The sequence below is a fragment of the Ascidiella aspersa genome, chromosome 6, assembly GCF_963924565.1.
Source record: "Ascidiella aspersa chromosome 6, kaAscAspe10.2, whole genome shotgun sequence".
Taxonomy (NCBI): Eukaryota; Metazoa; Chordata; class Ascidiacea; order Phlebobranchia; family Ascidiidae; genus Ascidiella; species Ascidiella aspersa.
This window is the reverse complement of record NC_139452.1, coordinates 3278971-3300543: the sequence shown is the minus strand read 5'-3', so window position 1 is coordinate 3300543 and position 21573 is coordinate 3278971. Positions and strand designations below refer to the sequence as shown.

At 37.9% G+C, this 21573-nt stretch overlaps 1 protein-coding gene across 1 annotated transcript in view; it reads right to left on the bottom strand.

Annotated features, from left to right (window-relative positions):
* Nucleotides 1-1167: 1167 nt before the first annotated feature.
* The window catches only part of LOC146139182 (uncharacterized), a 28962-nt gene continuing 8556 nt past the window's right edge, over nucleotides 1168-21573 (bottom strand). Inside the window, exons 8-28 of the mRNA XM_083391735.1 lie at nucleotides 20922-21058; nucleotides 20157-20333; nucleotides 19077-19205; nucleotides 17827-18031; nucleotides 17214-17263; nucleotides 16273-16542; nucleotides 15524-15713; nucleotides 13678-13813; nucleotides 12779-12991; nucleotides 12169-12303; nucleotides 11684-11861; nucleotides 10847-11070; nucleotides 10371-10497; nucleotides 8944-9134; nucleotides 7912-8063; nucleotides 6878-6971; nucleotides 6270-6444; nucleotides 5312-5485; nucleotides 4091-4272; nucleotides 3232-3495; nucleotides 1168-2075 (exon numbers count right to left, since the gene is read on the bottom strand). Of these exons, the coding sequence (XP_083247861.1) occupies nucleotides 1859-2075; nucleotides 3232-3495; nucleotides 4091-4272; nucleotides 5312-5485; nucleotides 6270-6444; nucleotides 6878-6971; nucleotides 7912-8063; nucleotides 8944-9134; nucleotides 10371-10497; nucleotides 10847-11070; nucleotides 11684-11861; nucleotides 12169-12303; nucleotides 12779-12991; nucleotides 13678-13813; nucleotides 15524-15713; nucleotides 16273-16542; nucleotides 17214-17263; nucleotides 17827-18031; nucleotides 19077-19205; nucleotides 20157-20333; nucleotides 20922-21058 (3620 nt within the window). The 3' untranslated portion in view covers nucleotides 1168-1858. The remainder of the gene's footprint in view (nucleotides 2076-3231; nucleotides 3496-4090; nucleotides 4273-5311; nucleotides 5486-6269; nucleotides 6445-6877; nucleotides 6972-7911; nucleotides 8064-8943; nucleotides 9135-10370; nucleotides 10498-10846; nucleotides 11071-11683; nucleotides 11862-12168; nucleotides 12304-12778; nucleotides 12992-13677; nucleotides 13814-15523; nucleotides 15714-16272; nucleotides 16543-17213; nucleotides 17264-17826; nucleotides 18032-19076; nucleotides 19206-20156; nucleotides 20334-20921; nucleotides 21059-21573) is intronic.

Genomic DNA, 21573 nt, shown 5'->3' with positions numbered 1-21573 from the left:
AACGAATTTGCTGTGGTAAGCAAAAATTAATATTTTAGGACAAGTGCGTGGCAAAGAGTGACTGTCTTGAAACTTTGGTTTTGTTGTGTCTATTATACAAATATTCTGCCTGTGTTAATAGCTCTCAACAAACACGACCTAGGCCAAATCTTGTCTGTTTGCTCGTTTGGTTTTAGTGGACTTTTAAACAATCATTTTGTTTTAATTCGAATAGGTATGGTTTTTGTTTAGTGAAGTTTTACCTGCACTTGCAATATTTCTTACAAACATGTTGATACGGAGATACATTTTAACCAGGTGCATTACTTAACGTACTTTATGGATAGGTAAAATATGTAAAATGTTTTACGTCATACATCAAAAATTTAAAACTAACTATATTGAAATTTGTTAGTTGAAAACTTTTGAACGATAACAAAATGTTAGCTGCTTAAAAAGAGGTAATGGCAAGTCCATTTTTTGTCACAATAACCCAAAATGTAGGTTGTAACAAATGAGTTCCTCACTGCCTGTCCCATCTTACGCACCGCACACCACCATATAAAGAAGATATACTGACTGCTTGTAGGAACAAGATAATATAAAAAAAACTTATTTGTATAAGTAAGCCTAGTATTACCCATATATCAGTTAAAAATGAATTTTATACAACTTCAACAAATATGAAATAACATAGATATAAAAACAATGAAATTAGCAAAAAACACTCCTATTTTCTTTGGATTGATATGTTGTAAAAACGCCGTCAGCCTTCTGAAATGTTGTTGTGTTAAAATGATGGCTACCTTTGGGTGCTTCAAAAAATAATTAAGAACTGGCGCTACCTAATGGCACGTCGATGTAATCGCCAAGTCACGACTCAGGCAACGTTCCATCTGGGGCAACCTTTCCCTACAGCCTACACACTTAAATCGCTTTAGGTATATGTCTAGCGTAGGCTACGTGTGGTTTTATAACACCTTGAATAGAAATTGCCTCAAGATTTTATCGGAGTTTTCGGTAATCTGAAGTTACAGAAAACTGTCAATTGTTTGAAACGCGTAATATTTTTTACTTTATTTCGGATCTAGTAAGATTTGTGTATTTTGAGTTATTTCATTTGACAATTAAAAACCTTTTGATGTCATGCCAGTTCGTGCTGCTTCAGTTGGAATAATAAAGAAGCACAAAAACATAGTAGTTCGTTCTGTATATAACGGAAATATTTGACAATTTTAGAAGCAATTTACAAAGATTTCATCAGCAAGGCACAGCTATGGGTAAAATGTGCGTTAAGTGCGTTCAACGTTAGAAGTTCTGCATACAATTTTGCACGTTCTGTTCAGTTTAAATCAAAGGAACAATAAGATTGGTTAGGCCTACGTCTCATTAGATAAATGTAGCGACAACAAATTAACGAAATTTTCTGGCTATATTGGCTTGTGCGTATAAGATATTCAGGATAGACAATAAAATATAATAGTACACGTTTCATTAAGCGTGGAAGTTTGACCACAGAGATTATATATAGCTGGATTTACGTACACAGATTTAGAACTTTGTAAACCCAAATTTATTCTACACAAAAAGGCCTTAAAATGTTCATAAACCCCATATTTTGGCCGACAAACTGGTGCACGAAATCTTTTAATCAATGCACACGATTATAAAGTACTCCTAAGAAAAACTGCCAATTTTTAGTTTTCTTCTGTTTTGGTATTGGAACCACCTCTAATGCAGTAAAGCGACATGAACTTAAATGTACAATAAAGAGGTTTCTAAATATCATACATAAACAACATATTGTGACCCAAAACTGGTGCACGAAATCAAGTAACCAAGGCACACGGTTTCAAATACTCTGAAGAAACTGCCGCTTTTAGTTTTCTTCTGGTATCGGAACCTCAATTCCTCCAATGCAGTAAAGTGACCTGGATGTTCTTAACCCCTGCATTCCCTGCCAGTTCTGGGCGGTTAACTGGTCGCCTTGGGGATTCAGCCAGATCCAGAGGCTCGTTCCCAGACCTTGCCGACCTCGCAAGAAACATCCGGGACTGTTGAGCATGAAGGTCACGAAGAGGTCAACGGGAGAAGAGCTGTGAAAGAAGAAAGGGTGTTATGACGGTTTAATATTTGCGACCATTGGTATACTATTCTGTAAAGTTTTACCGAAACAAAAAGGTGTTAACGAATAAGTAAAATATTGTTCGTGTTTTGTGGGGATTATTGCTTTTTTGGAGGTCACTTGTAGGTCAGGCGTAGTTTGAAAAGGCTGAGTATTGGGTTTTAAGGGGTTTATTAGACCTTTCTTAGACCGAGATAAGAACAACATCAACGTCGGAATAAAACACAGTTCAGAATAAAACCAAAATAGGACAATTTAAGTAAACAAATAACACAAGCGCAATATACAGAACTAAAAGTGTTTAATGTGCAAAACTTGAGACAAAGTTTAATGAAAAATACCTAATTTAATAGTCGTGGTAACGTATAAGTCCTAAGTCCAAACGTCGACACGACCGATGCCAGACCGACGGCCCCGATCGCTCGTCACCCTCTACCTACCGTTTCAGGTGTTATTTCGGCCTTATTCCGATGAATTTAAGACTTATTCCGACGGATTGATCTCTTAGTCAAACGATTTAGATATCATTCTGTCGTGAATGTTACTATGTTTTGGCTTTTTTATGTCGTTGGTTTTAGTGCTAAGGTGCTATAGAGTGTTCTGGTTTAGATATTGTGCCTTGTACCAGGTGTTATTGTGTGTTCCCCCAACAAACCATTATCACAAATAGGTTCGATTGTATTGCAGCAGTATTGTAAACAAGTCATTTTTAAATGGCTTAAGTATCAAAATTGGTAAATTGTCCGATTTTAAGCAACAATTCAAGTAAACAAATAACACAAACGCAATATACAGAACTAAAAGTGTTTAATGTGCAAAACTTGAGACAAATTTTAATGAAAAATGCCTAATTTAATTCCAAGTTGTTTGACAAAATGACTTAAGTCCAAGTCAAGTCAATTGTCCAAAAGACTTAAGACAAGTCAAGTCATTTGAAAAACTTGACTTAACTCAAGTCAATGACAAGTCATTACAACACTGTATTGTAGCAATCTTCTCAGATGAATCTCAACATATTTAGAATTGTTAACTACTGCAGTCGAACCCGGCCAAATTAAACGACCAAAACTTTTGGGATCACGACTCACAGGTTGAGAAACACTGGCTTAAAAAAACGTCGATCTTACCTCAGCGGAATCTCGTCCGAGACAATTCCAAACTCAGGTACGGAGAACGTAGTTTGTCCATTCAATGTGACTTGGTAACTTCTTCCTGTGATATTGAGGCTGTTGTCAGCACGACGGGCCAAGGTGGCGGCCGTTATCTCGTAGGCTCCGTTGCCAGCTCCCCTGCCCTGGAATCGAACCCGCAACCTCTGGAAGGTTGGAACTGAACTCGTCATGAACTGGTCGTCGATGAGAACCCGCAAACGTCCAGTGATTCTGCTTGACCTGCGCACAGAATAAGAAATAACAAGCACGTTAAGCTCAAGTGTCAAAAAAGGTTTCATTCGAAAACATTAAAAAAAAGGCAAAAAAATAAAAAAGAAAGTTTAAAGAAAAAAAAGGGGGAAAAAAGATTAAAGAACGGTTTATTCTCTTGTGACTTTGGGGCCGAGTTTATGGCAGAGTATACTCAACACAGAAAGGTCAATACACTTTTTGGGGTCAATTTCTGTTTGCATAAGGGCGTTTACCATTTGCTCACTGAAAAGTTGCTAAAAAATTTACCACACACGCCTAAGAAAGGACGAAAAATTCTTTCGTGGCTTTGTGGCAGAGCATATGGGTATTACGTAACATTGCAACTTTATCAGTTTTGGGTGTATTTGATATTGTGCTTATAATATTTCATAATGTGCTTATAATCACGTTCGACATACCTTTTTAGGCAACATAAATTCGACAGTTATCCGGCCCGCGATGGCCAGGTCTTACAGTTGTCCTGCCCTTTATAATACATTTGGATGACTCCTGCACTAGTCTAAGCAACACTGGCTAATTATACAAGCTGTAATTCACTGTTTTCATAATAACTGCTTTAAACCTGAAAGATACGAGTGATTCAGGGTTTCTGGTGTCCAATGTCCCGTCGTTGAGTCTCATTTGCGTCCAAGGTGACCAGAGGTCGGTTAAACCAGGGACTGACTCGACCACAGCGTCGTTCAAGATCACGAACGTAGAGATTGCAGCGTTGGGGATGATGCCCAGTGCTTCTGGTATCGGCACCTACCAGCGGGAGTATGACGCCATTAATGTTTTACCAAGTGTCAAAGTAATAAACCGACCAAACCAACCACCCAACAATTTATTTTAATATCGTTCGGTTAAAAACAATCATAGGCATTACTAAATAACGGATTGGCTTCGCATAACGATTGTTAGAATGGCGACCTTCAGTAGAGATACCTCACGATAGTCATCCTGCCAGTAAAAGTCTCTATCGTAACAGTCGCTGTTTTTAATCAATCGCTATCGTGAGGTCGCTCTACTGACGGTCTAGCAGCCGCTACCCGGCCCGGATCCCATAAACCAACCAACCGATTTATTCTAAAAAAAATAAGTTGGAAAAAAGCATTGGCACAACTAAATAACCATAAAAAACAAAATCGGAAGAAAATATTACCAATTGCCCAAGTAATTAACCAACTAAAAAAAAATGAACTACTACTCATCGGTATGGAAATCTTTATAAAATTACTGTTAAATAACCAACTAACACAGCCTTCTGAAATATTACATTTAACGAAACAAAAAAGAAACTGTCTTAATTTATTGTACTTTAATCGTATACAAAACAATTGTATACAGAAGTTTACCAAATGGGCAATAATTTAGAATCATAATAAAATAAATATATGTCTTACCATATAAATCACCACTGTTTAGGACAGGGGTTCTTAAACTGGGGTCTACGGACCCCTTGTGAGTACATGAACTAGTTTTAGGGGGTTCCATGAAGCCTAATTGAAATAGAAGTACCGGTATATATTAAAAAAGCAATTATGTTTTCAAATAAAATAGTCTAATTAAAATAAAGCGTTTCGCACTCAATTTAATTAGACTCAATTTTTAATTTACTTTAAATTTCGGACCGAAAACAGCCAATTTTTGAAGTCAATTTGTATTGTGACGTAAATTTTATGACGTCATTTCTAAAAAAATCTTGCCGATACTGGCCCATGCAAAGCCAAAAAATGTTTTAAAAAAAAGATAAAAAAAGGTTAAAAAAAGAAAAAAGAACCCCTGGATTAGGAATAAGCCTTACCTCGTTTCCATTAAAGGCCAGGTCAAAGCAGAAGGGGTATCCCATGGCCCGTCGGTCGGGGTACTGGGCCCCACTCGCCCCACAGAAGCTCAGGCTGCCGCAGCTACTTCTGATCTCAATCCCATCTATGTTGTTGTCGCTCACGAACACGCACAAGCTGTACTCCTCGCCGCCCTGTGTGGTTTGAACAGTATCGTTTATTTGGTTCTTATTTAAAAGACACTTTAAGCTCAGATGCCCGCTAATATCGAATTGGAGCCGACACCTTGTGTCAAGTAGTGGTATCGGTACTCGTCCGATATTAGGTATATCGATGCCCATCTGATACCAAACTAATTTAGGAAGTTCTGCCAAGATTTGCGACCCAGCGCAGCTAGTCTACATTGAAGGGTAAATAAATTACTCAAATAAAAACACTTCATTTCAAATCAAGACTTAAAGAATTTAGTCCAAGTCAAATCCTTTGTCCAAAAGACTTCATTCAAGTTATTTTGAAAACAGTGACTTAAGTGCACTCAAGTCAAGACATTGACTCAAGTCATTAGAATACTGACAAAATACATCATAACATTAAAAACACTTAATTTTAAATCAAGAGTTAAGTCCAAGTCAAATCTGTCAAAAAGACTTGCGTCAAGTCAAGTCATGTCATTTACTTAAATGACTTAAGTCAAGTCATTTGAAAACCGGGACGTTAGTGCATCTAATTCAAGTTATTAACTTAAGTTTTTAACACTAACATAATCATTATAACATTACAGGCACATAAATTTAAATCGACACTTAAAGAGTTAGGTCCAAGTCAGGTTCTTTGTCAAAAATACTTAAGTTAAGTCAAGTCATTTTACCTAAACGACTTAATTCAAGTCAAGTCAAGTCATTTTAATACAGAGACTTTAAGGACATTGACTCAATTCATTAGAATACTGGCACAATACAACAAAAACATTGAACTTACGGCCACTCCTCTTGGCAGAAGCATGTTGTAGGCCCAACCGCATTCGCAGTGTCCTGCTTGTATTCTTGTGAATGGTGCTTCAATATCACCGCGCATCTGCGAAGGAATGCGCTTGATCACTGAAGAGTGAATGTCGGGCCGCGAGAGAACAGCGCTATCCTGGCCTGCTGGCAAACTGTTAAAAAAAGAACAGTTCTTTTTTTTGTTTACCGCCAATTTAAGTTAAGCTGCATATAACAAATGTATAACTTAAGCTACATATAAAGACATATAACTTACGCTGCATATAACAAATGTATAACTTAAGCTACTTATAAAGACATATAACGTAAGCTGCATATGGAATAAATTTGACGACTATTACAGGACGTTTGGAAAAACATGGGGTTTTCAACGACTTAATGACTATGTCATAGACTATGTTGAAAATGAATGACAATATAATTTTGAACGTTTCGAATAAGTCTGTATTAATTTTTAACATCAAAAGAGATATTTAAATCAAGAGTTATTCAAAACGTTAACAAAAGCTAACTACTTCTGTATGGGCTTTAATATTCTCACTACATTTTACTTCCATCTTCAAACATTATGCTCCTCACACGAACCTGTAAACGAACTTGTCCATTTCGATCCATCTTTTACGCTCAGTGATTCGTCTGGTTGGGCAGATGAAAATTCGGAAAGTCAGGTTCAGCTCTCCTGCAATGCACCAAAGGTTTCTCTCGTGTAACTGAAATCAGTCAAATGAAAACTGGGGCGGATTTCGCCCTATAGGCTACGCCAGTGCTTCTCAACCTATGGATCGCGACCCAAAATGGGGTCGTTGTTTAATTTGGTTGGGTCGCTGACTGCAGTAATTCACATGTTTATAATAATTGACATTGGTTCTGAACAAGATTTCTCAATTAGAAAAATTAAGGAACCAATGCAAATAGTGTCTAATAATGGTCATTAAATTCGAAATTCTTTATGCTAATGCCGATTTTTTTGTTCGCTTACAAGAAGCTATTTTTGAGTTCGCTTACAAGAAAAAACAATTGGGTCGCCAAAGATTATTATCATACTTACCCTAAATATTTGGGTCGCCGCGAAAAAAGATTGTGAAACACTGGCCTACGGTATAGTTAACGTGGACAGTTACACATTAAACTTAAACCGCTACACATAACAAAATGCAGTGTTACATGTGTTAATTCGATGGGGGTTAGCAACTAAATCTTACTCTAATCGTCGGAGTTTTATTCGGAGTAAACATCAGTTCTTTCAATATGCCCCTTTTCATATGAAAGAAACAGCGAGTCTTTAGATTTCATACAAAAGTGAGCAGGGGCGGTACTAGAGGAGGCCACGTGACCATGACCCTCCAACTGCCTATTCAAACTAAGTAAATGCAAACAACCTTCGGGTTTCGTGCGAATCTGGCTAACATTTATCAGTATGTCTTACCGCATTTAACAAAAAATTGTTTTGTTCTAAAGGCGTCCTTTCATGAACTTTCATTCGAATTAAAATACTGACGAGACTTTTTTTACTATCAATACATTTATCATATAATATCCAAACAAACTGGTTTTCGGTTTACTAAATTCTGTACTTAATCTTTACAACTGAATTAGACTATAGTTGTGATTTAACTAACCTGTAACCGACGGATCTGTTCTTCTGTAGCGAATGTGATAGTAGAAGGGGTCGTGCGAAATCTTGTTGTCCCACTCGAACCTCTTCTGAGCCGGACCGAGATATGTTCGGATCACACCCCTCGGGTAACCCTCGTCCCAGTTGTTGGCAAAACTGCAAACACCAACCAACGTTTCACTGAATATGTGACAGTGAAAATCACCTTGACCCTTGCAAGATAAATGTCGAACTTAATTCCTGATACGTAACATCAGAATAACTAGCAAAGCTGGCAATTTAGGCCAGACACTAAACACCATATTACACTATATTAAAATACCTTTTAAGATAAATATATAAATTTTCGCCTGCAAAGGCATCGTCAGTGCATCTTAGTTAGAATTATTCATTCGAAATAATGGCTGGCGAAATAATATATATATAGAGTATTTAAGATCTTTTAATAGTGTCTGACCTAATTAGCTAGCGTTGCTAGAGTATTCATTTGTCGAATTATTGACCTCACACAAAAAACTAATCTACTTAACTTTTGTGTTGTTAATTTTCCTAAATCAAGATTCAGATTTTATTCAACTAAAGTAGAGGAGTATAAAGCATTTTGTAAACGTTTTGAAAAATCTTAGGATAATGGCTGGAGGTTGTGGTTACACTTAGAATTAATATCAAAGTCCACACAGAACTAGATAGCATTTTGTGAACGTTTCGAATAAATCTTAAGATTTTGTAAGAATTCTACGTTTAACAACAACCTCGGGCCATGATGTTTCACATTAACTTGCCAGTTTTATCAAAAATCGAACACTAGAAAAAAAAACATAATTTATTAATTTTGCTGAAAGAACAATATTGTACAATTAAAACAATGCCTGGCAACTACAGCATATTCATTTATATTTATTATGTAGTTCATTTTATTTCGGATGTCGAGTAAGTTACTGTTAAAGTCGTATCATTCGGTCGCTATGAGTGACTTCCAAGTCGTTACCTTGAGAATCAGCAAAATTATGAATCAAAGAAAATCAATGGAAAATACCCGGGCGGTGGATCCCTCTCCGTAGTGATGAGAATATCGTTGGGTCGCAGTTGAACGGGAGGTTGATCACTGGCTAGCTCAGTTATCTGGCCTTCGGCGTAACTCTGCCACAAATCATCGATGTGTTTGTGCCAGCGATAGAAGATTGGGTCACGCATTGCAGTAGCAGTTGACGACATGTAGCTCGAGCCCTGGAAAGACGGGCTTGTTACAAGGTTATATGGTAGTGTTGTAGTGATTTATGTCATTCTCCTAAGTCAGGGGGTACGTGGACTACTTTTATGGGGTCCATGTGTAGCGCACGGCTATTTACCGACTAAGAGATTTTGTGTTTATTGTGCAATTTACGCTGTAACGGCTTATGCCCCAGATTTATTTTTTACTCGCACCAAAGTGTAAATGCTAAATGTGCTGTTCCGCGATTATCTCGGCGGTCAGCAGTTTGATTGTCTGTGGCTACTTAGGCCGCTGTCCGCTTGTAAATGGGACCACTTCTCAGTTAACGTGTTGTGCGGTTGACAGCGCTGTGAACAGCGCTGTTGTTAACAGTGTTGATTGTCCGCCTTCTATAGTTTCAACTGGGTGTTCGCTTATCAGATAATACAATTAATAATCACCAGAAGCATTGTGGTGGGCAAACGAGTTATACGCACGCAACCTTCAAGCAACCTTAAAACGAGAGTCAGAAGCATCAAAAACTAAACTCGTGCCCCACACATGAACGCCTAAGTTAAATCTTGTTTATAATTCTAAATATAGAAAGGATATTTAAAAATAAAACATTTAGCTGGATTCCTGGAAAGACAGGCTTGTTACAAGGTTATATGGCAAAGTTGTAATGACTTAAGTCAAAGTGCACTTAAGTCACTGTTTTCAAGTGACTTCACTGAGTTATTTAAACCAAAAAGACTTAAGTGATGATGAGCATTTACACTTAAGTCATTTATTTAAGTCACTGTTTTCAAATGACTTGGCTTGACTGGAGGCATTTTACCAAAATTAATTAGGTAACAATTAGTAGTCATACTTAAGTCGTTCTCTTAAGTGCACTTAAGTCACTTATTTTCAAATGACTTGACTTGACTTAAGTAATTTGACCAAACTGACTTGAGCAATGATTAGTACTCACACCTAAGTCAATCACTTAAGTGCTGTTATCAAATTACTTGACTTAAGTTGACGTGTGTCTTTTGGACAAATAACTTGACTTGACTTAAACCTGAAGTTGACTTGCTTTATTTATGACTTGACTTGTTATTTATTCAAAAAGACTTGACTGGGACTTAATTCATTTTGAAATGAATTGTTTACAACAACTGCCCAACCAAGTAAACTACTGCTGTCGGGGTCTCAACCTAACTAAACGGCGGCACAATTCGAGAATGCAAACCAAGTGAAATCTCTTTCTTTCTTGATGCTATACTCACAGTGCTAGAGTTAGACCCGATCACGCCATGGCCAGAGTTGTGGATGCTTCCAAAATATCGGCTCCATGTTCTTGATGACGCTTCAATCACATGACCTGCCCAGTTCGGATCCATTTCAATGGATTGGCTGAACAACAATAAGTAGTAGTTATTCGAAGCACTCAGCAAATACTTAAAGGCATAAGAGGAATGTTAAACGTACTCAAATAATTGTATTCACATGGCCACGAACCCCCCTTGAATCCGCTCCCAAACTCAGTTACCAAGCACAGTGAGGGGGGTGCCAAAATATCAAGTATTGGTGTCAAAACAAAATATCGAATATCTGAAACCCCTTGAATATAAAGTATCGATATCGGTACAAAATTCGAGTATCGGACATCTCTTGAAATGTCGAGTATCGCACACCCCGTAAAATATGATATATTCCTGTGAATATTGCTACCAAGCAAAAGTGTGTGTGGGGGTGTACTTACCTCAGTGTATTGCCTTCATCATCCACAACTGGGGTGGGCGGATCTGGCAAGAAACCCGATATAATCGCACTCTGGTAGACCGACTCGTTCCTTTGAAAGGCCGACACTGCGTTGGGAGGGAAACTAGTTGGACCACGTGGCGACATTGTGGCGTTCTGCCGTGCGTTGTGGAACTCAAAACCAGCGTTGAAGCCAATCGGGTCGAATTCGTTGTACGACCAGGCCTGAAAAAGAAGTCGATTTGGGGTTAATTTCCACTTTTTCGTGCTTGGACAACTAAAGGGGTGAATGTACGATACAAACACATCAAGTTCAACATCTGCGACCTAAGCCTTCAACAGTGGCCTTTTCTATAGCGGTGTAATGGATTGGTCCTGTATACAGTTAAATGTTGAGATTGAAAGGTTCAGCAGAGTACTCCAGCAAGCTAACAATTCCGGTCACACACTATTAAAAGATCTCTAAACATATAAATATACTTTACCAGGAAAGGCATCGTCAGTCCATTGACAATGTAACTTTCCAGCAAGGTTCAAGTTGATTTCTATTATCACTTATTCAGTGCAACATCCTTAAAACTAAAGGCTTGACAATTTGAATGTGTAAAATATGAAGATAACTCCCAAAAGTGCTTTTAACAATCATTGTCATATTAAAAGACTTCTCCAGGCATTTACGACTTCAGATTTCAAGGGTACGGACTTAACTGTGTCGGTAAGCTCACTGCAGGGGGCGCAATGACCAAGTGGCAAAACTAACGACACATAAAACTCTTACAAAATAGAGTATTATATGCTTAAAGGCTGATTTTAACTGTATTTATCCAGCGAACCTTACCCTGGCTGGCGACAGACCCCAGGATTCTCGCTCAGCGTCGTAACGTGCCAGCATCTGAGCATGCATTGCACCAAACAGTTCGCCCTGACGAAGAAGTTCTCCACGTGTTCTGATCCAGTCACCAAGCCAACCTTGTCGACCGATCAGCCCACCAACCACGTAGACGATATGCCAGTGCCTGTCGATCGAAAGTTAGAAGGTTGAACAGTGCTGCAACAACTAAGCAGGGTTTCTCAACCTGTTTTTTTTTTGTTCGCCAATGGTCAACTTACCTATGAGACAAATTGTATTAAATTGTTAACAAGCTTTCGCATAACCGTGCTTCAACAGAATTCTACTTTGATCTGGTTTCAACAGAATTCTACTTGGATCTGGTGGACGGCAGTGCGAAAGCTTGTCGAGAATTCAATACAATTTGTCTTTATACAGTGCCACCTGATGCTTTTAAGTTGGTTAATAGCTTAAGTCATTATAACACTCCCTACCTGTGATGGTAGTTTAGATCTGCGTCGCATCTCCAGTAGTTCATCCAATCTTCCTGAGGCGTTCCAGTTCTCTGCGTTTGAAAAATGGCGGCCGACGACATCAAAGACTTGTCCATGTCGGGCGGGAGAGGGTACCTAAATAAAAACGGTTCAAAAAATTAAACAATTTAATTACCCGGTGTTTGTTAAACGTAAATACAGAAGTAGGGCTTTGTGTGGGCTTTGGTATTCATTCAACGTCTAACTACAACCAACAATAGTTATGATAAGATTTATTCGAAACGTTCACAAAATACAACCTATACTTTCGCATGACTTTGGAACCTTTACTACGTTTTACTACAACTTTCAAGTCCATTATGCTCTAAATACTAAACGCGGGAAACTTTATCTTGATTTAAGTTAATTTAAGAATTATTTAAAACGTTCACAAAACGCTACTTATACTTTTGTATGGGCTTTGATATTCATTCTATGTCTAACCTCAACCTTCAAACATTATCTTATGATTTATTCGAACGTTCGCAAAATGCCATTTACTTTCCATACAATATTTGATATTTATTCTACGTCTAACTGCAACCTCCAGCCATTTAATGCTCCAACTTACATAATCCCGGCCTTTTTGGCGGCAGTTGAATGGACGATGAAGACTTCAACAGCCCACTGAAGCACAAGGTGGTTGACCTGGTACCCCTTCTGCAACGAATCGGCGTAATCCAACACATCGTTGAGATCACTGGTCTCTGCGTACTTGTTGAAAATCATTCGAACAATCTTCATCGCTTTTTCCAACTGATCGTGGTCGAAGTTGCTGAATCCCCTGATCAATAGAAAAGGTTGCAGAATAGAAAATAGTGCTGATTTGGAATAAAGGCGACCTATAAGTCAGCTAAGCCCCATTCACACTACAGCTGTGCTGAGTTGAGCAAAGCGTAATTTTCATTTAATTTCTGTTGTTGCGAGCGTTTCACGCTTTGCTAAACTTAAGCACCGCGCAGCTGGCAAAAAATTACGCTTTCAAGCAATTTTCACGCTTTGCACGACCAGCTTAGCTCAGCGCAGCTGTAGTGTAAACGGGCCTTTAGTACCACTAGGTGTTAAAATAATACAAGGTGCCGCGGTGATATCGATGTTGAGCTTTGTTTTAAATGAAAATTGGTGAAACGAATTGTAATAATAACAAGAATAGCAAAGAGTTGTTTTATAAGAAAGCGTGTAGGATTTTAATATTTTGAACAAACTATTTAGTATTACTGAAATATAAGTGTATACTCAAAAAAAATCACTTGTTTGAAAGAAGTGGTCGCAATACTAGTTAACTAAAATAACTTTAGGTAAGAAAAATAACCCTTTAAGTAAACTATACTCGGTTAAAAAAATGGATAAATTGTTTAAAAATAATGACCTACTCCAGTAGGCGTGTTTCTATAGTAACTAAACGATGTACATGTAAGAAATATAACTCGTTGAATGATTTATTCGAGCAAAAAATGACTCGCTTCTTACTTTCCGAGTCCTATTCCACTTGCATCGGGCTTCCCCGTCATTTCCTTAGCCGGGTACCAGTCGACGATCTTGTCTACTCGTTTCTGAAGCGAGTCAGCCGAGTAGGTATCCACGGGAGCCGAGTCCACTGTGTCCTCTGCAATTTCGAGTAGAAATAAAAGGTAAAACATCCCATTATTATAACCTCAAAATTGCCGAAAAACATTAAAATATACAAAAAGTTAGAAGATTAAAACATAGACTTAGATCATTGGTCGGCAAATTGTGGGCCGCGACCCAAATGTGGGCCGCAGAGCCATTTTTAGTGGGCCGCGAGTTACTTTTGGATAGTTTAGTGTTATCATGTAGTTGTTGGCCGCGTGATAGCCGTGTATTTATTGCATTTTATTTAAAATTTAGTGTGACATAGAATTTTTAAATTGGCTCAGCTTGGAAAGCCCTCGGCCTACGTGTCAAATGTGGCCCTGAGAGCCGAACTATATTTTTTACATATTTTACTTTAGCATTGGTTTACACCTGGACTGAACTGTATTTTAATTCTGATCTTGGCTTTTTAGACTTGTGAATAGTTTTATATTCATATATAACTTCGGTGTTTTTGGTTGTGTTTACAGAAATTAGCAGAACTGACGATACTATTTGCGTAACTATATAGTATTCTGCTCTTGTTTAATAAAGTTGTTTTGGATCTTTTTTTACAACCTTTGTGGTTTTGCTTGGATGTTACGATATGGAAGAAGGATCAACAACTAGAAATGTCGGAGCAGGCTTAGATTCAGATATTACCAAAACAATAACATTAATAATAGTATTACTTCATTAACTTTTAAGTGAAATTACACAGCATTTTATCGAGTGTTTTTAGTTTAGAAATAGATTTGTGTTTTTAGCTCGTTCTGGAATAATCATGATACTTGTTACATTGGTACTGTAATACAAAATACATCTCATATTTTAAAACAAATAACCCTGTTTACCTACTTTTCAAACGGTCTAACTAAAGAACCATTCAAGTGAAAGCAAGTATTCTTTTACAATTTTCTAACGAAACTTTTAGGCCTTTTTAACACTTGTCAACTTCCCGTATAGTATCCCGTATAGTAGGCCTATAAGTAAATCGGAATCGTACAATATTTAAAAATAAGATCTTGCTTTGAACTACGTTTGAACAAACGTTAAACCCGCAGTAACATTGGAGCATAATGGTTGGAGGTTGTAGTAAGACGTAATAAGAATATCAAAGCCCATACAGAAGTAGGTATCATTTTGAACGTTTCGAATAACTCTTTATTCATTTTCAACATAGAGAGAAGTCACTGATGGTAAGTGTATATATAGTGCTAAGACAGACATCAGAAAGAAGGAAACGTGGATAGATACATAATCTAAACCGGGTGTGCGGCGATTAGAAGGTAGGTCGCCGATAGCAGATAAGGCCATCCACGTGATCAGATGTTGAAAAGATAGAGTGGTATAGAAGCTTGGTCTGCGTTAATTTCCGGGTTGTGCCGTGTTATTTCTACGGTTTCCTTAATCAAAAGACGACGCCAACACCGACTTGTCGCAAGAATCTTGGGGTTTTTAAAATCGATTTTGTGACCAGGATTTTGATGCAAATGACAGACGTGGCAAGACATTTGCATCAAAATCCATGTCTGTCTTAGCACTATATATACACTTACCATCAGTGACTTCTCTCTATGTTGAAAATGAATAAAGAGTTATTCGAAACGTTCAAAATGATACCTACTTCTGTATGGGCTTTGATATTCTTATTACGCAGTAACATATTTAATTAAAAGCAACTATTTCCTTTGAGTCAAATTTGTTTTAACTCGCCACTCACTCGGCGAGTACAGGGAGTTCCACTCATCAGAGGCACCCTTTATCACCGAGTACTTGACTCCGCGTTGCACCATATCAGCGATGAGTTGGTTGAACTCGTTACTCGCCCTCTCGTTTTCACCCATTTCCTTGAGGATTTTGCCGCGACTGAACACCACCTTCCTGTAGTTCATGTTGTCCGACTTGCCACCCTGAAACACAATATTTTTGGGGTAGTTGTTATTGGGTTATATGGGGCAAGGGTGGACCCACGTGGCCATGCCCCACCCAAACTGTATTTTTTGTATACTTTCAAGTAAATGAAAAAATTTCTTCAAGTAAATGCAAAAATTTTGCGCTTAACGTGAATCTGATGTGAATCTACTTTCCTTGTATGTCTTGTCCAATTTCGATAACTTATTTTATCCCCAAGACGCCCTGCGTCTTATTGCGCCATCTAGAATAAACGTTTTGGCAACGTAAACGATATGAAGGCGTTTGTCGCTTTGCGCGAATCGATAACATTTTGTAACTTAGCTTTTGTATTTGAAGGAACATCTATCCAACCTCAGAAAATAACGAACTGTGTAGTATTGTTAAGATTTCTTTTTTTAACGCCACGTTTGGAAGTCACTTTTGTGACGTCAGGTTATGACATAACATTATGACGTCGTTTCTGACTTTTTAATGACCCCCTCCCCCCAACATTGCTACGTACCTACCCCCTGGAGCTACCTTTAATATCAAGTTAAGCAAAAAGGATATCCGCACCTGCTCGTGGTAGTAAGTGACCAAGTTGTCTGTCCCCTTCAGAACATCGTCTTGTTTAATGGCAGAAGGGGCCTTGGACACAGATTTTCCATCACTGCTGTCGTCCGCTTCCCTCGTATCTCCTCTAAGCAAGCCACTGAACATGGACAGCAGGGTTTGGACCTTGTTCTTCTTCTTGGTCACCTCTTCCTTAGCGATGTCGACCCAACGCTTTTTCGCTTTGTCGAATCGCTTTTTGTTCGAACCGCCAAGTAAAGCTGCCACGTTCGCCTGATAAAACAGCTCCTAGTTAGACATAAATAAATCAATAGCAGAACATTTAGTGTGTGTCTCAAGAGATTCTTAAGTGTTACGCAAAACTTCTGGCTAGTTTCGGAAAATATTTGATTTGTTATACAAATATGCGTGAAAGAAAGCATGTGAGACTTGGATGCAAACTAACCATTAGATAACTAGTCTATTATTATGGTATTCACCTAATATATCTGCCACGTTCTTCTGAATAAAACAGCTCTAGGTAAGATCAACAAATTTATATTAGAGGTCAGGAACTTTAGATGTTATCGGATTGTAGCGATACCCGATGCCAAGTGGTAGTATCAGTATTAAAGTGGTATGGTTTAGTTTTTTATACCCTTTTTGGTTTTGGTTTGGATCTTATGATATGGATAAAAGATCAACAACTATAAGTGTTGGAACAGGCTTAGATCCGAGTATAAGCAATAAAAATAATATCAATATTGTAATTTCATCAAATGGAAAAATACGTACGTTTTAATTTTATTAATTAACATTTTGGAGGTTTTTAGTGGAGGTATTTAAACAGACACGGCCGTAATGACCAGACTAAGTTCGTAACCCCTTTAAATTATGGTCATATCCGTACCGGCTCTTTTTCATTCGAACCAAAATTCTATTCAAAAAAGTACAAGGTGACTTACATCGCTATCAGCTTCATAATCTCCTTTCTGAATGGTTGTCTTCAATGTATCTGCGTTGAAAAGTGTCTACAGTTATTACCCGGCCACACTCAGTGTCACATTCAATACCCCGATTTTTTCTGATTCTAAATTTTCTGTTAAACGTATTTATTCATGGAATTGGATCGGATGAATAAGTTTGTTTCTTTCGTAGATTTTGGAACTATTCCAACATTAGATATGTGGGAGATTTTTAATCACAAGAAATGGCTAAAGCAGATCTTGTACCAATGTACAAATATCACTTTTGTATAGCTGATATTTTACCCATATATTTTGGAGCATAATGGTTGGAGGTTGTAGTAAGACGTAATAAGAATATCAAAGCCCATACCGAAGTAGGTATCATTTTGAACGTTTCGAATAACTCTTCATTCAGTTTTAACATCATGTGGAAAATGAATAAAGAGTTATTCGAAACGTTCAAAATGTTACCTACTTCTGTATGGGCTTTGATATTCTTATTATGTACCCATATATTGTTTTAACGTTTTGTGTAAATGGAAAGCAGCGTTCTATGGTAGATTGAACAAAACCGAAAACTCTCAGGAATTATTAAAAGAGAAATACTCACTCGAAACAACGGCGCTTCCCGAACCGTTGTACACCGCAGTTATGACGTATTCTCCCGGCGCGTTGAACAATGGGCCGCTCGTTGTCTCGCCAAACTGGATGAGCTCGCTGTATCTGTCCGACCCCTCCTCTTCACCAGGAGGATTAAGGATCAGTTTTTGGTGCATCGGTGAGGAATCGGTGTAGTGGTAGAAAGAATCACTGATCTGTGGGAACAAAAAGAGTTTTAAGCATAGGTGGTGGTGGCAGCTGTTCCTTTCTTACTCTTACACTTTTATTCTTAACAATTATTAATTTTAATCAGGGGTCACTAAACTGTTTTTTTATAAAGGGCGTAGTGGAAAAAAACCTCACTGATCTGTAGGAACAGAAAGAGTTTTAAGCATAGGTGGTGGTGGCAGCTGTTCCTTTCTTACTCTTACACTTTTATTCTTAACAATTAATAATTTTAATCAGGGGTCACTAAACTGTTTTTTTATAAAGGGCGTAGTGGAAAAAAACCTCACTGATCTGTAGGAACAGAAAGAGTTTTAAGCATAGGTGGTGGTGGCAGCTGTTCCTTTCTTGCTCTTTCACTTTTATTCTTAACAATTAATAATTTTAATCAGGGGTCACTAAACTGTTTTTTATAAAGGGCGTAGTGGAAAAAAACCTCACTGATCTGTAGGAACAGAAAGAGTTTTGTTGGCATTTAGTTTGGAATTGCACCCGACAACATTTCAACTGTGCTTTATCATTAAAAAATATGCCACGGGCCGGTAGAATTAACTCTGTTGGCAGGATATGGCTCGCAGTCCGTAGTTTGGTGAACCCTGATTTAGATCCAAGCTTTAATATATCATTTGTTATTCGAGACACAATCTATTCAACGTGGGGTCCTCACTTTAAAATTCTTATGCTTACGTATAAAATTTTAAGCTCAAAATCCATGTTATGTTACAATTAAAATTTAACTACAATCAAGCTAGCTTCAGAAACCCTAAACGATTTTTAAACGGTCTCATTGTAATCGCGACGTTATTCTGGTTACCAAATTCACATACCCAGATGTTGATAAGAGAAAGGACATAACCAGCCATAACCTACATGCATCGCTAATAAATAATTTTAGAAAACATTTGTGATTAGATCTAATCTTGCCAAACTCGGTTAACGCTGACGAAAAAGTTTAGAAATTTTACTTGATTTATTTTTGAGGTTTTCTGTTTTTTAGTACAGAACTGCTACTACCGAAACAACCTTGGAAGCTACCTTAACGTTTCCGTCTGGCGGAGTGATGTATATGGTGACGTTGCCACCTTCTGGCTGTAAGTTGGCATCGATAGAAGTGGCGATTTCCCCAACGTTCTTCAAACGAGCCTCAAGTTGAACTAATTCGCCCTGAAGAGAATACATATAGTTAACGTCAACAAAAGCTACACACACACATATATGTTGTCAACAACTGTGATCTAGCCCCTCGGAGGCTGCTTTTTGAACAATGCTTATGGATTACGTATCATTAGTACGGTACCGCCGGAGGCCGTGAGTACGAACCTCACTGCAGTCTAGTTGTTTTTCTAGCCTGCCCCACTTGTGCTCCATTGATCGACAGATTCGGTGAACCTGAGATGGCTTTTGGCGTACTATAGTTAACATGTGCGTAAGACTAATTGTATAATACCAACCACAATTGAAGCATGATAAAGGGTTAAAAATATGCAGCCTAATATCAGACCAAGGCAAGCATTATGTAGAAAATGTAAAGCCTAAAAATAACTAAAAAGATCTCTAATAAAAGCTTGAGAAGCGCACCGCTTTAGAACTTTTATCATCGGCATTATGTGTTTTGTTGGAGGGCAAGATTCTGTTGTGGACACACATAATAAGCTTAAAAAAGAGCAGACATATTCACAGACCTATTTTAAAAAACTCCTAAAGTTACCAAAATACATCATTTTTAAAAATAAAAGCAGTAGAAATTATACTAAGGCAATTTTGTTCATGGTATGAGGTGGTATTTTACTGACAAAAAGTGTCATCTTTTTCAATTATTTCTTTTTTATTGTAATTGTTTAGGCATTTGTATGTTGCATATTTATTAATTGATACCATATTATAAGCCATATCTTTTCAAACAGTGTAATTAAGATCTATTTTCTGCCTGTCACCGTTAATAACAATAAGTTTAAACCACTAATATAAGAACTAAGGGGCCCCGGCTTAGCACTTACAAAAATAGAAAAACAGCAATTTTCCTGCTGAACTTATTCCATAATTAGAAAAACCCAATTGAATCAACAATGGAGCATCATTATGACCGCTTTACAATTAAGCAAGTCAACAACATACCACTGCATATGGATCCGGCCTGATCTTGATGGTGAAGTTAAGCTTTCTTCCAGCTTCATCATACGAATCATCTTCATCATCATCATCATCCAAGTCGCTTTTGTCGGAGGATGGCTGCGACTTGACTTGACTGTACCCGGATCCGTAACCACTGCTTGCTGCCTCTTTGCGAAACGCCTGACAAATACAAGAGATTTAAAATACAATCACACATGGTAAAGGATGGAATTTAAATCGTACTAGCCCACAGTGAGGTTCGAACTCACGACCTCCGATCATACCTGGACCGTCGCTCTACCAACTGAGCTAAACCTCAATTGATAGCCGTTTTTCTCTCCCACCTTGCTTGCCCAAATATTTAAGCTAAGCTGACTGAACGCATTCGGTGTAGTTAAGATGGGGTCAGTATATTGAACAGCTCGCCACCGCTTTATTCAACTGTTGATGTGCACGTGCTTTTTGTGCCTTTTTTCGGCATTCCGGCTAAGTGACTTCCATGTTTTCTACTTTAAGATCGCATTCTAAACACGAGCACATAGTTTGGGTTTATGTAGTCTACGTTCCCGAACAGCTTTATATCCTGTTCCTGCAGGTGTAGTATCACTCTATCTTAACGCTAAACGATACTAAGCAGAAGAGGTTATTAGGTTTTCTTATGGCAAAATATAGGCTTGATTTTTACCTTGGAAAGACTATCCCGTCAACACTACTTGTTTATTGGCCTCGTTTGTAAGGTGACCAGTGCAGTTCGGCTCGCTTACTTACTTTGGTAGGACTGTGTCGAATCGCCTTCAGTTCTTCCTCGGTGAAGGAATAGCAGAAGTTGTCGTAGAACTCCCCAGCGCCGTACCTGGCATCGTACTTCCACGCGTAGTTCATCCAGGTTAAAGCGTGAGGCTTACCTGCGAAAAAATTATGGGATGCATTAGGCGCCTATTTTTAAACCCATTTTGCTGTTGCTCAATGCAAGTAAATTCACAGCAATGCTTTCACTGTCATTTACATCGATCTTGGTTATCAACTGTATCATTCATTAGACGAATTTTTGATTTGACATTGAAATATAATCCTACATGGTCGTGCTTGACTTACTTTAAAACTGAAAATTAGGCCACGCTGTTGACAAATAGAGGAAAATGATCTATTTTAAATCTAACAATATAAACTACTGCATGTCTTCGTCCTGCTAGGACATTTTTCTTGAATATTTGAGAAATCCTGCTCAAATCAATCCTAATAAATCTCACCAAGTAAACTAGCGACTGGGCAATCAAATCATACTGCAACGAATGTTTAGATCGCGACCGAACGGTTGAGAAACATTGGTTTAGGATACTGATGCTCGGTTTGTTAAACAAGTAAGGAGTTGTAGGGCCAGCTAAGGATAAGACTAATTTGAAAAATCCTTTAGAAAATA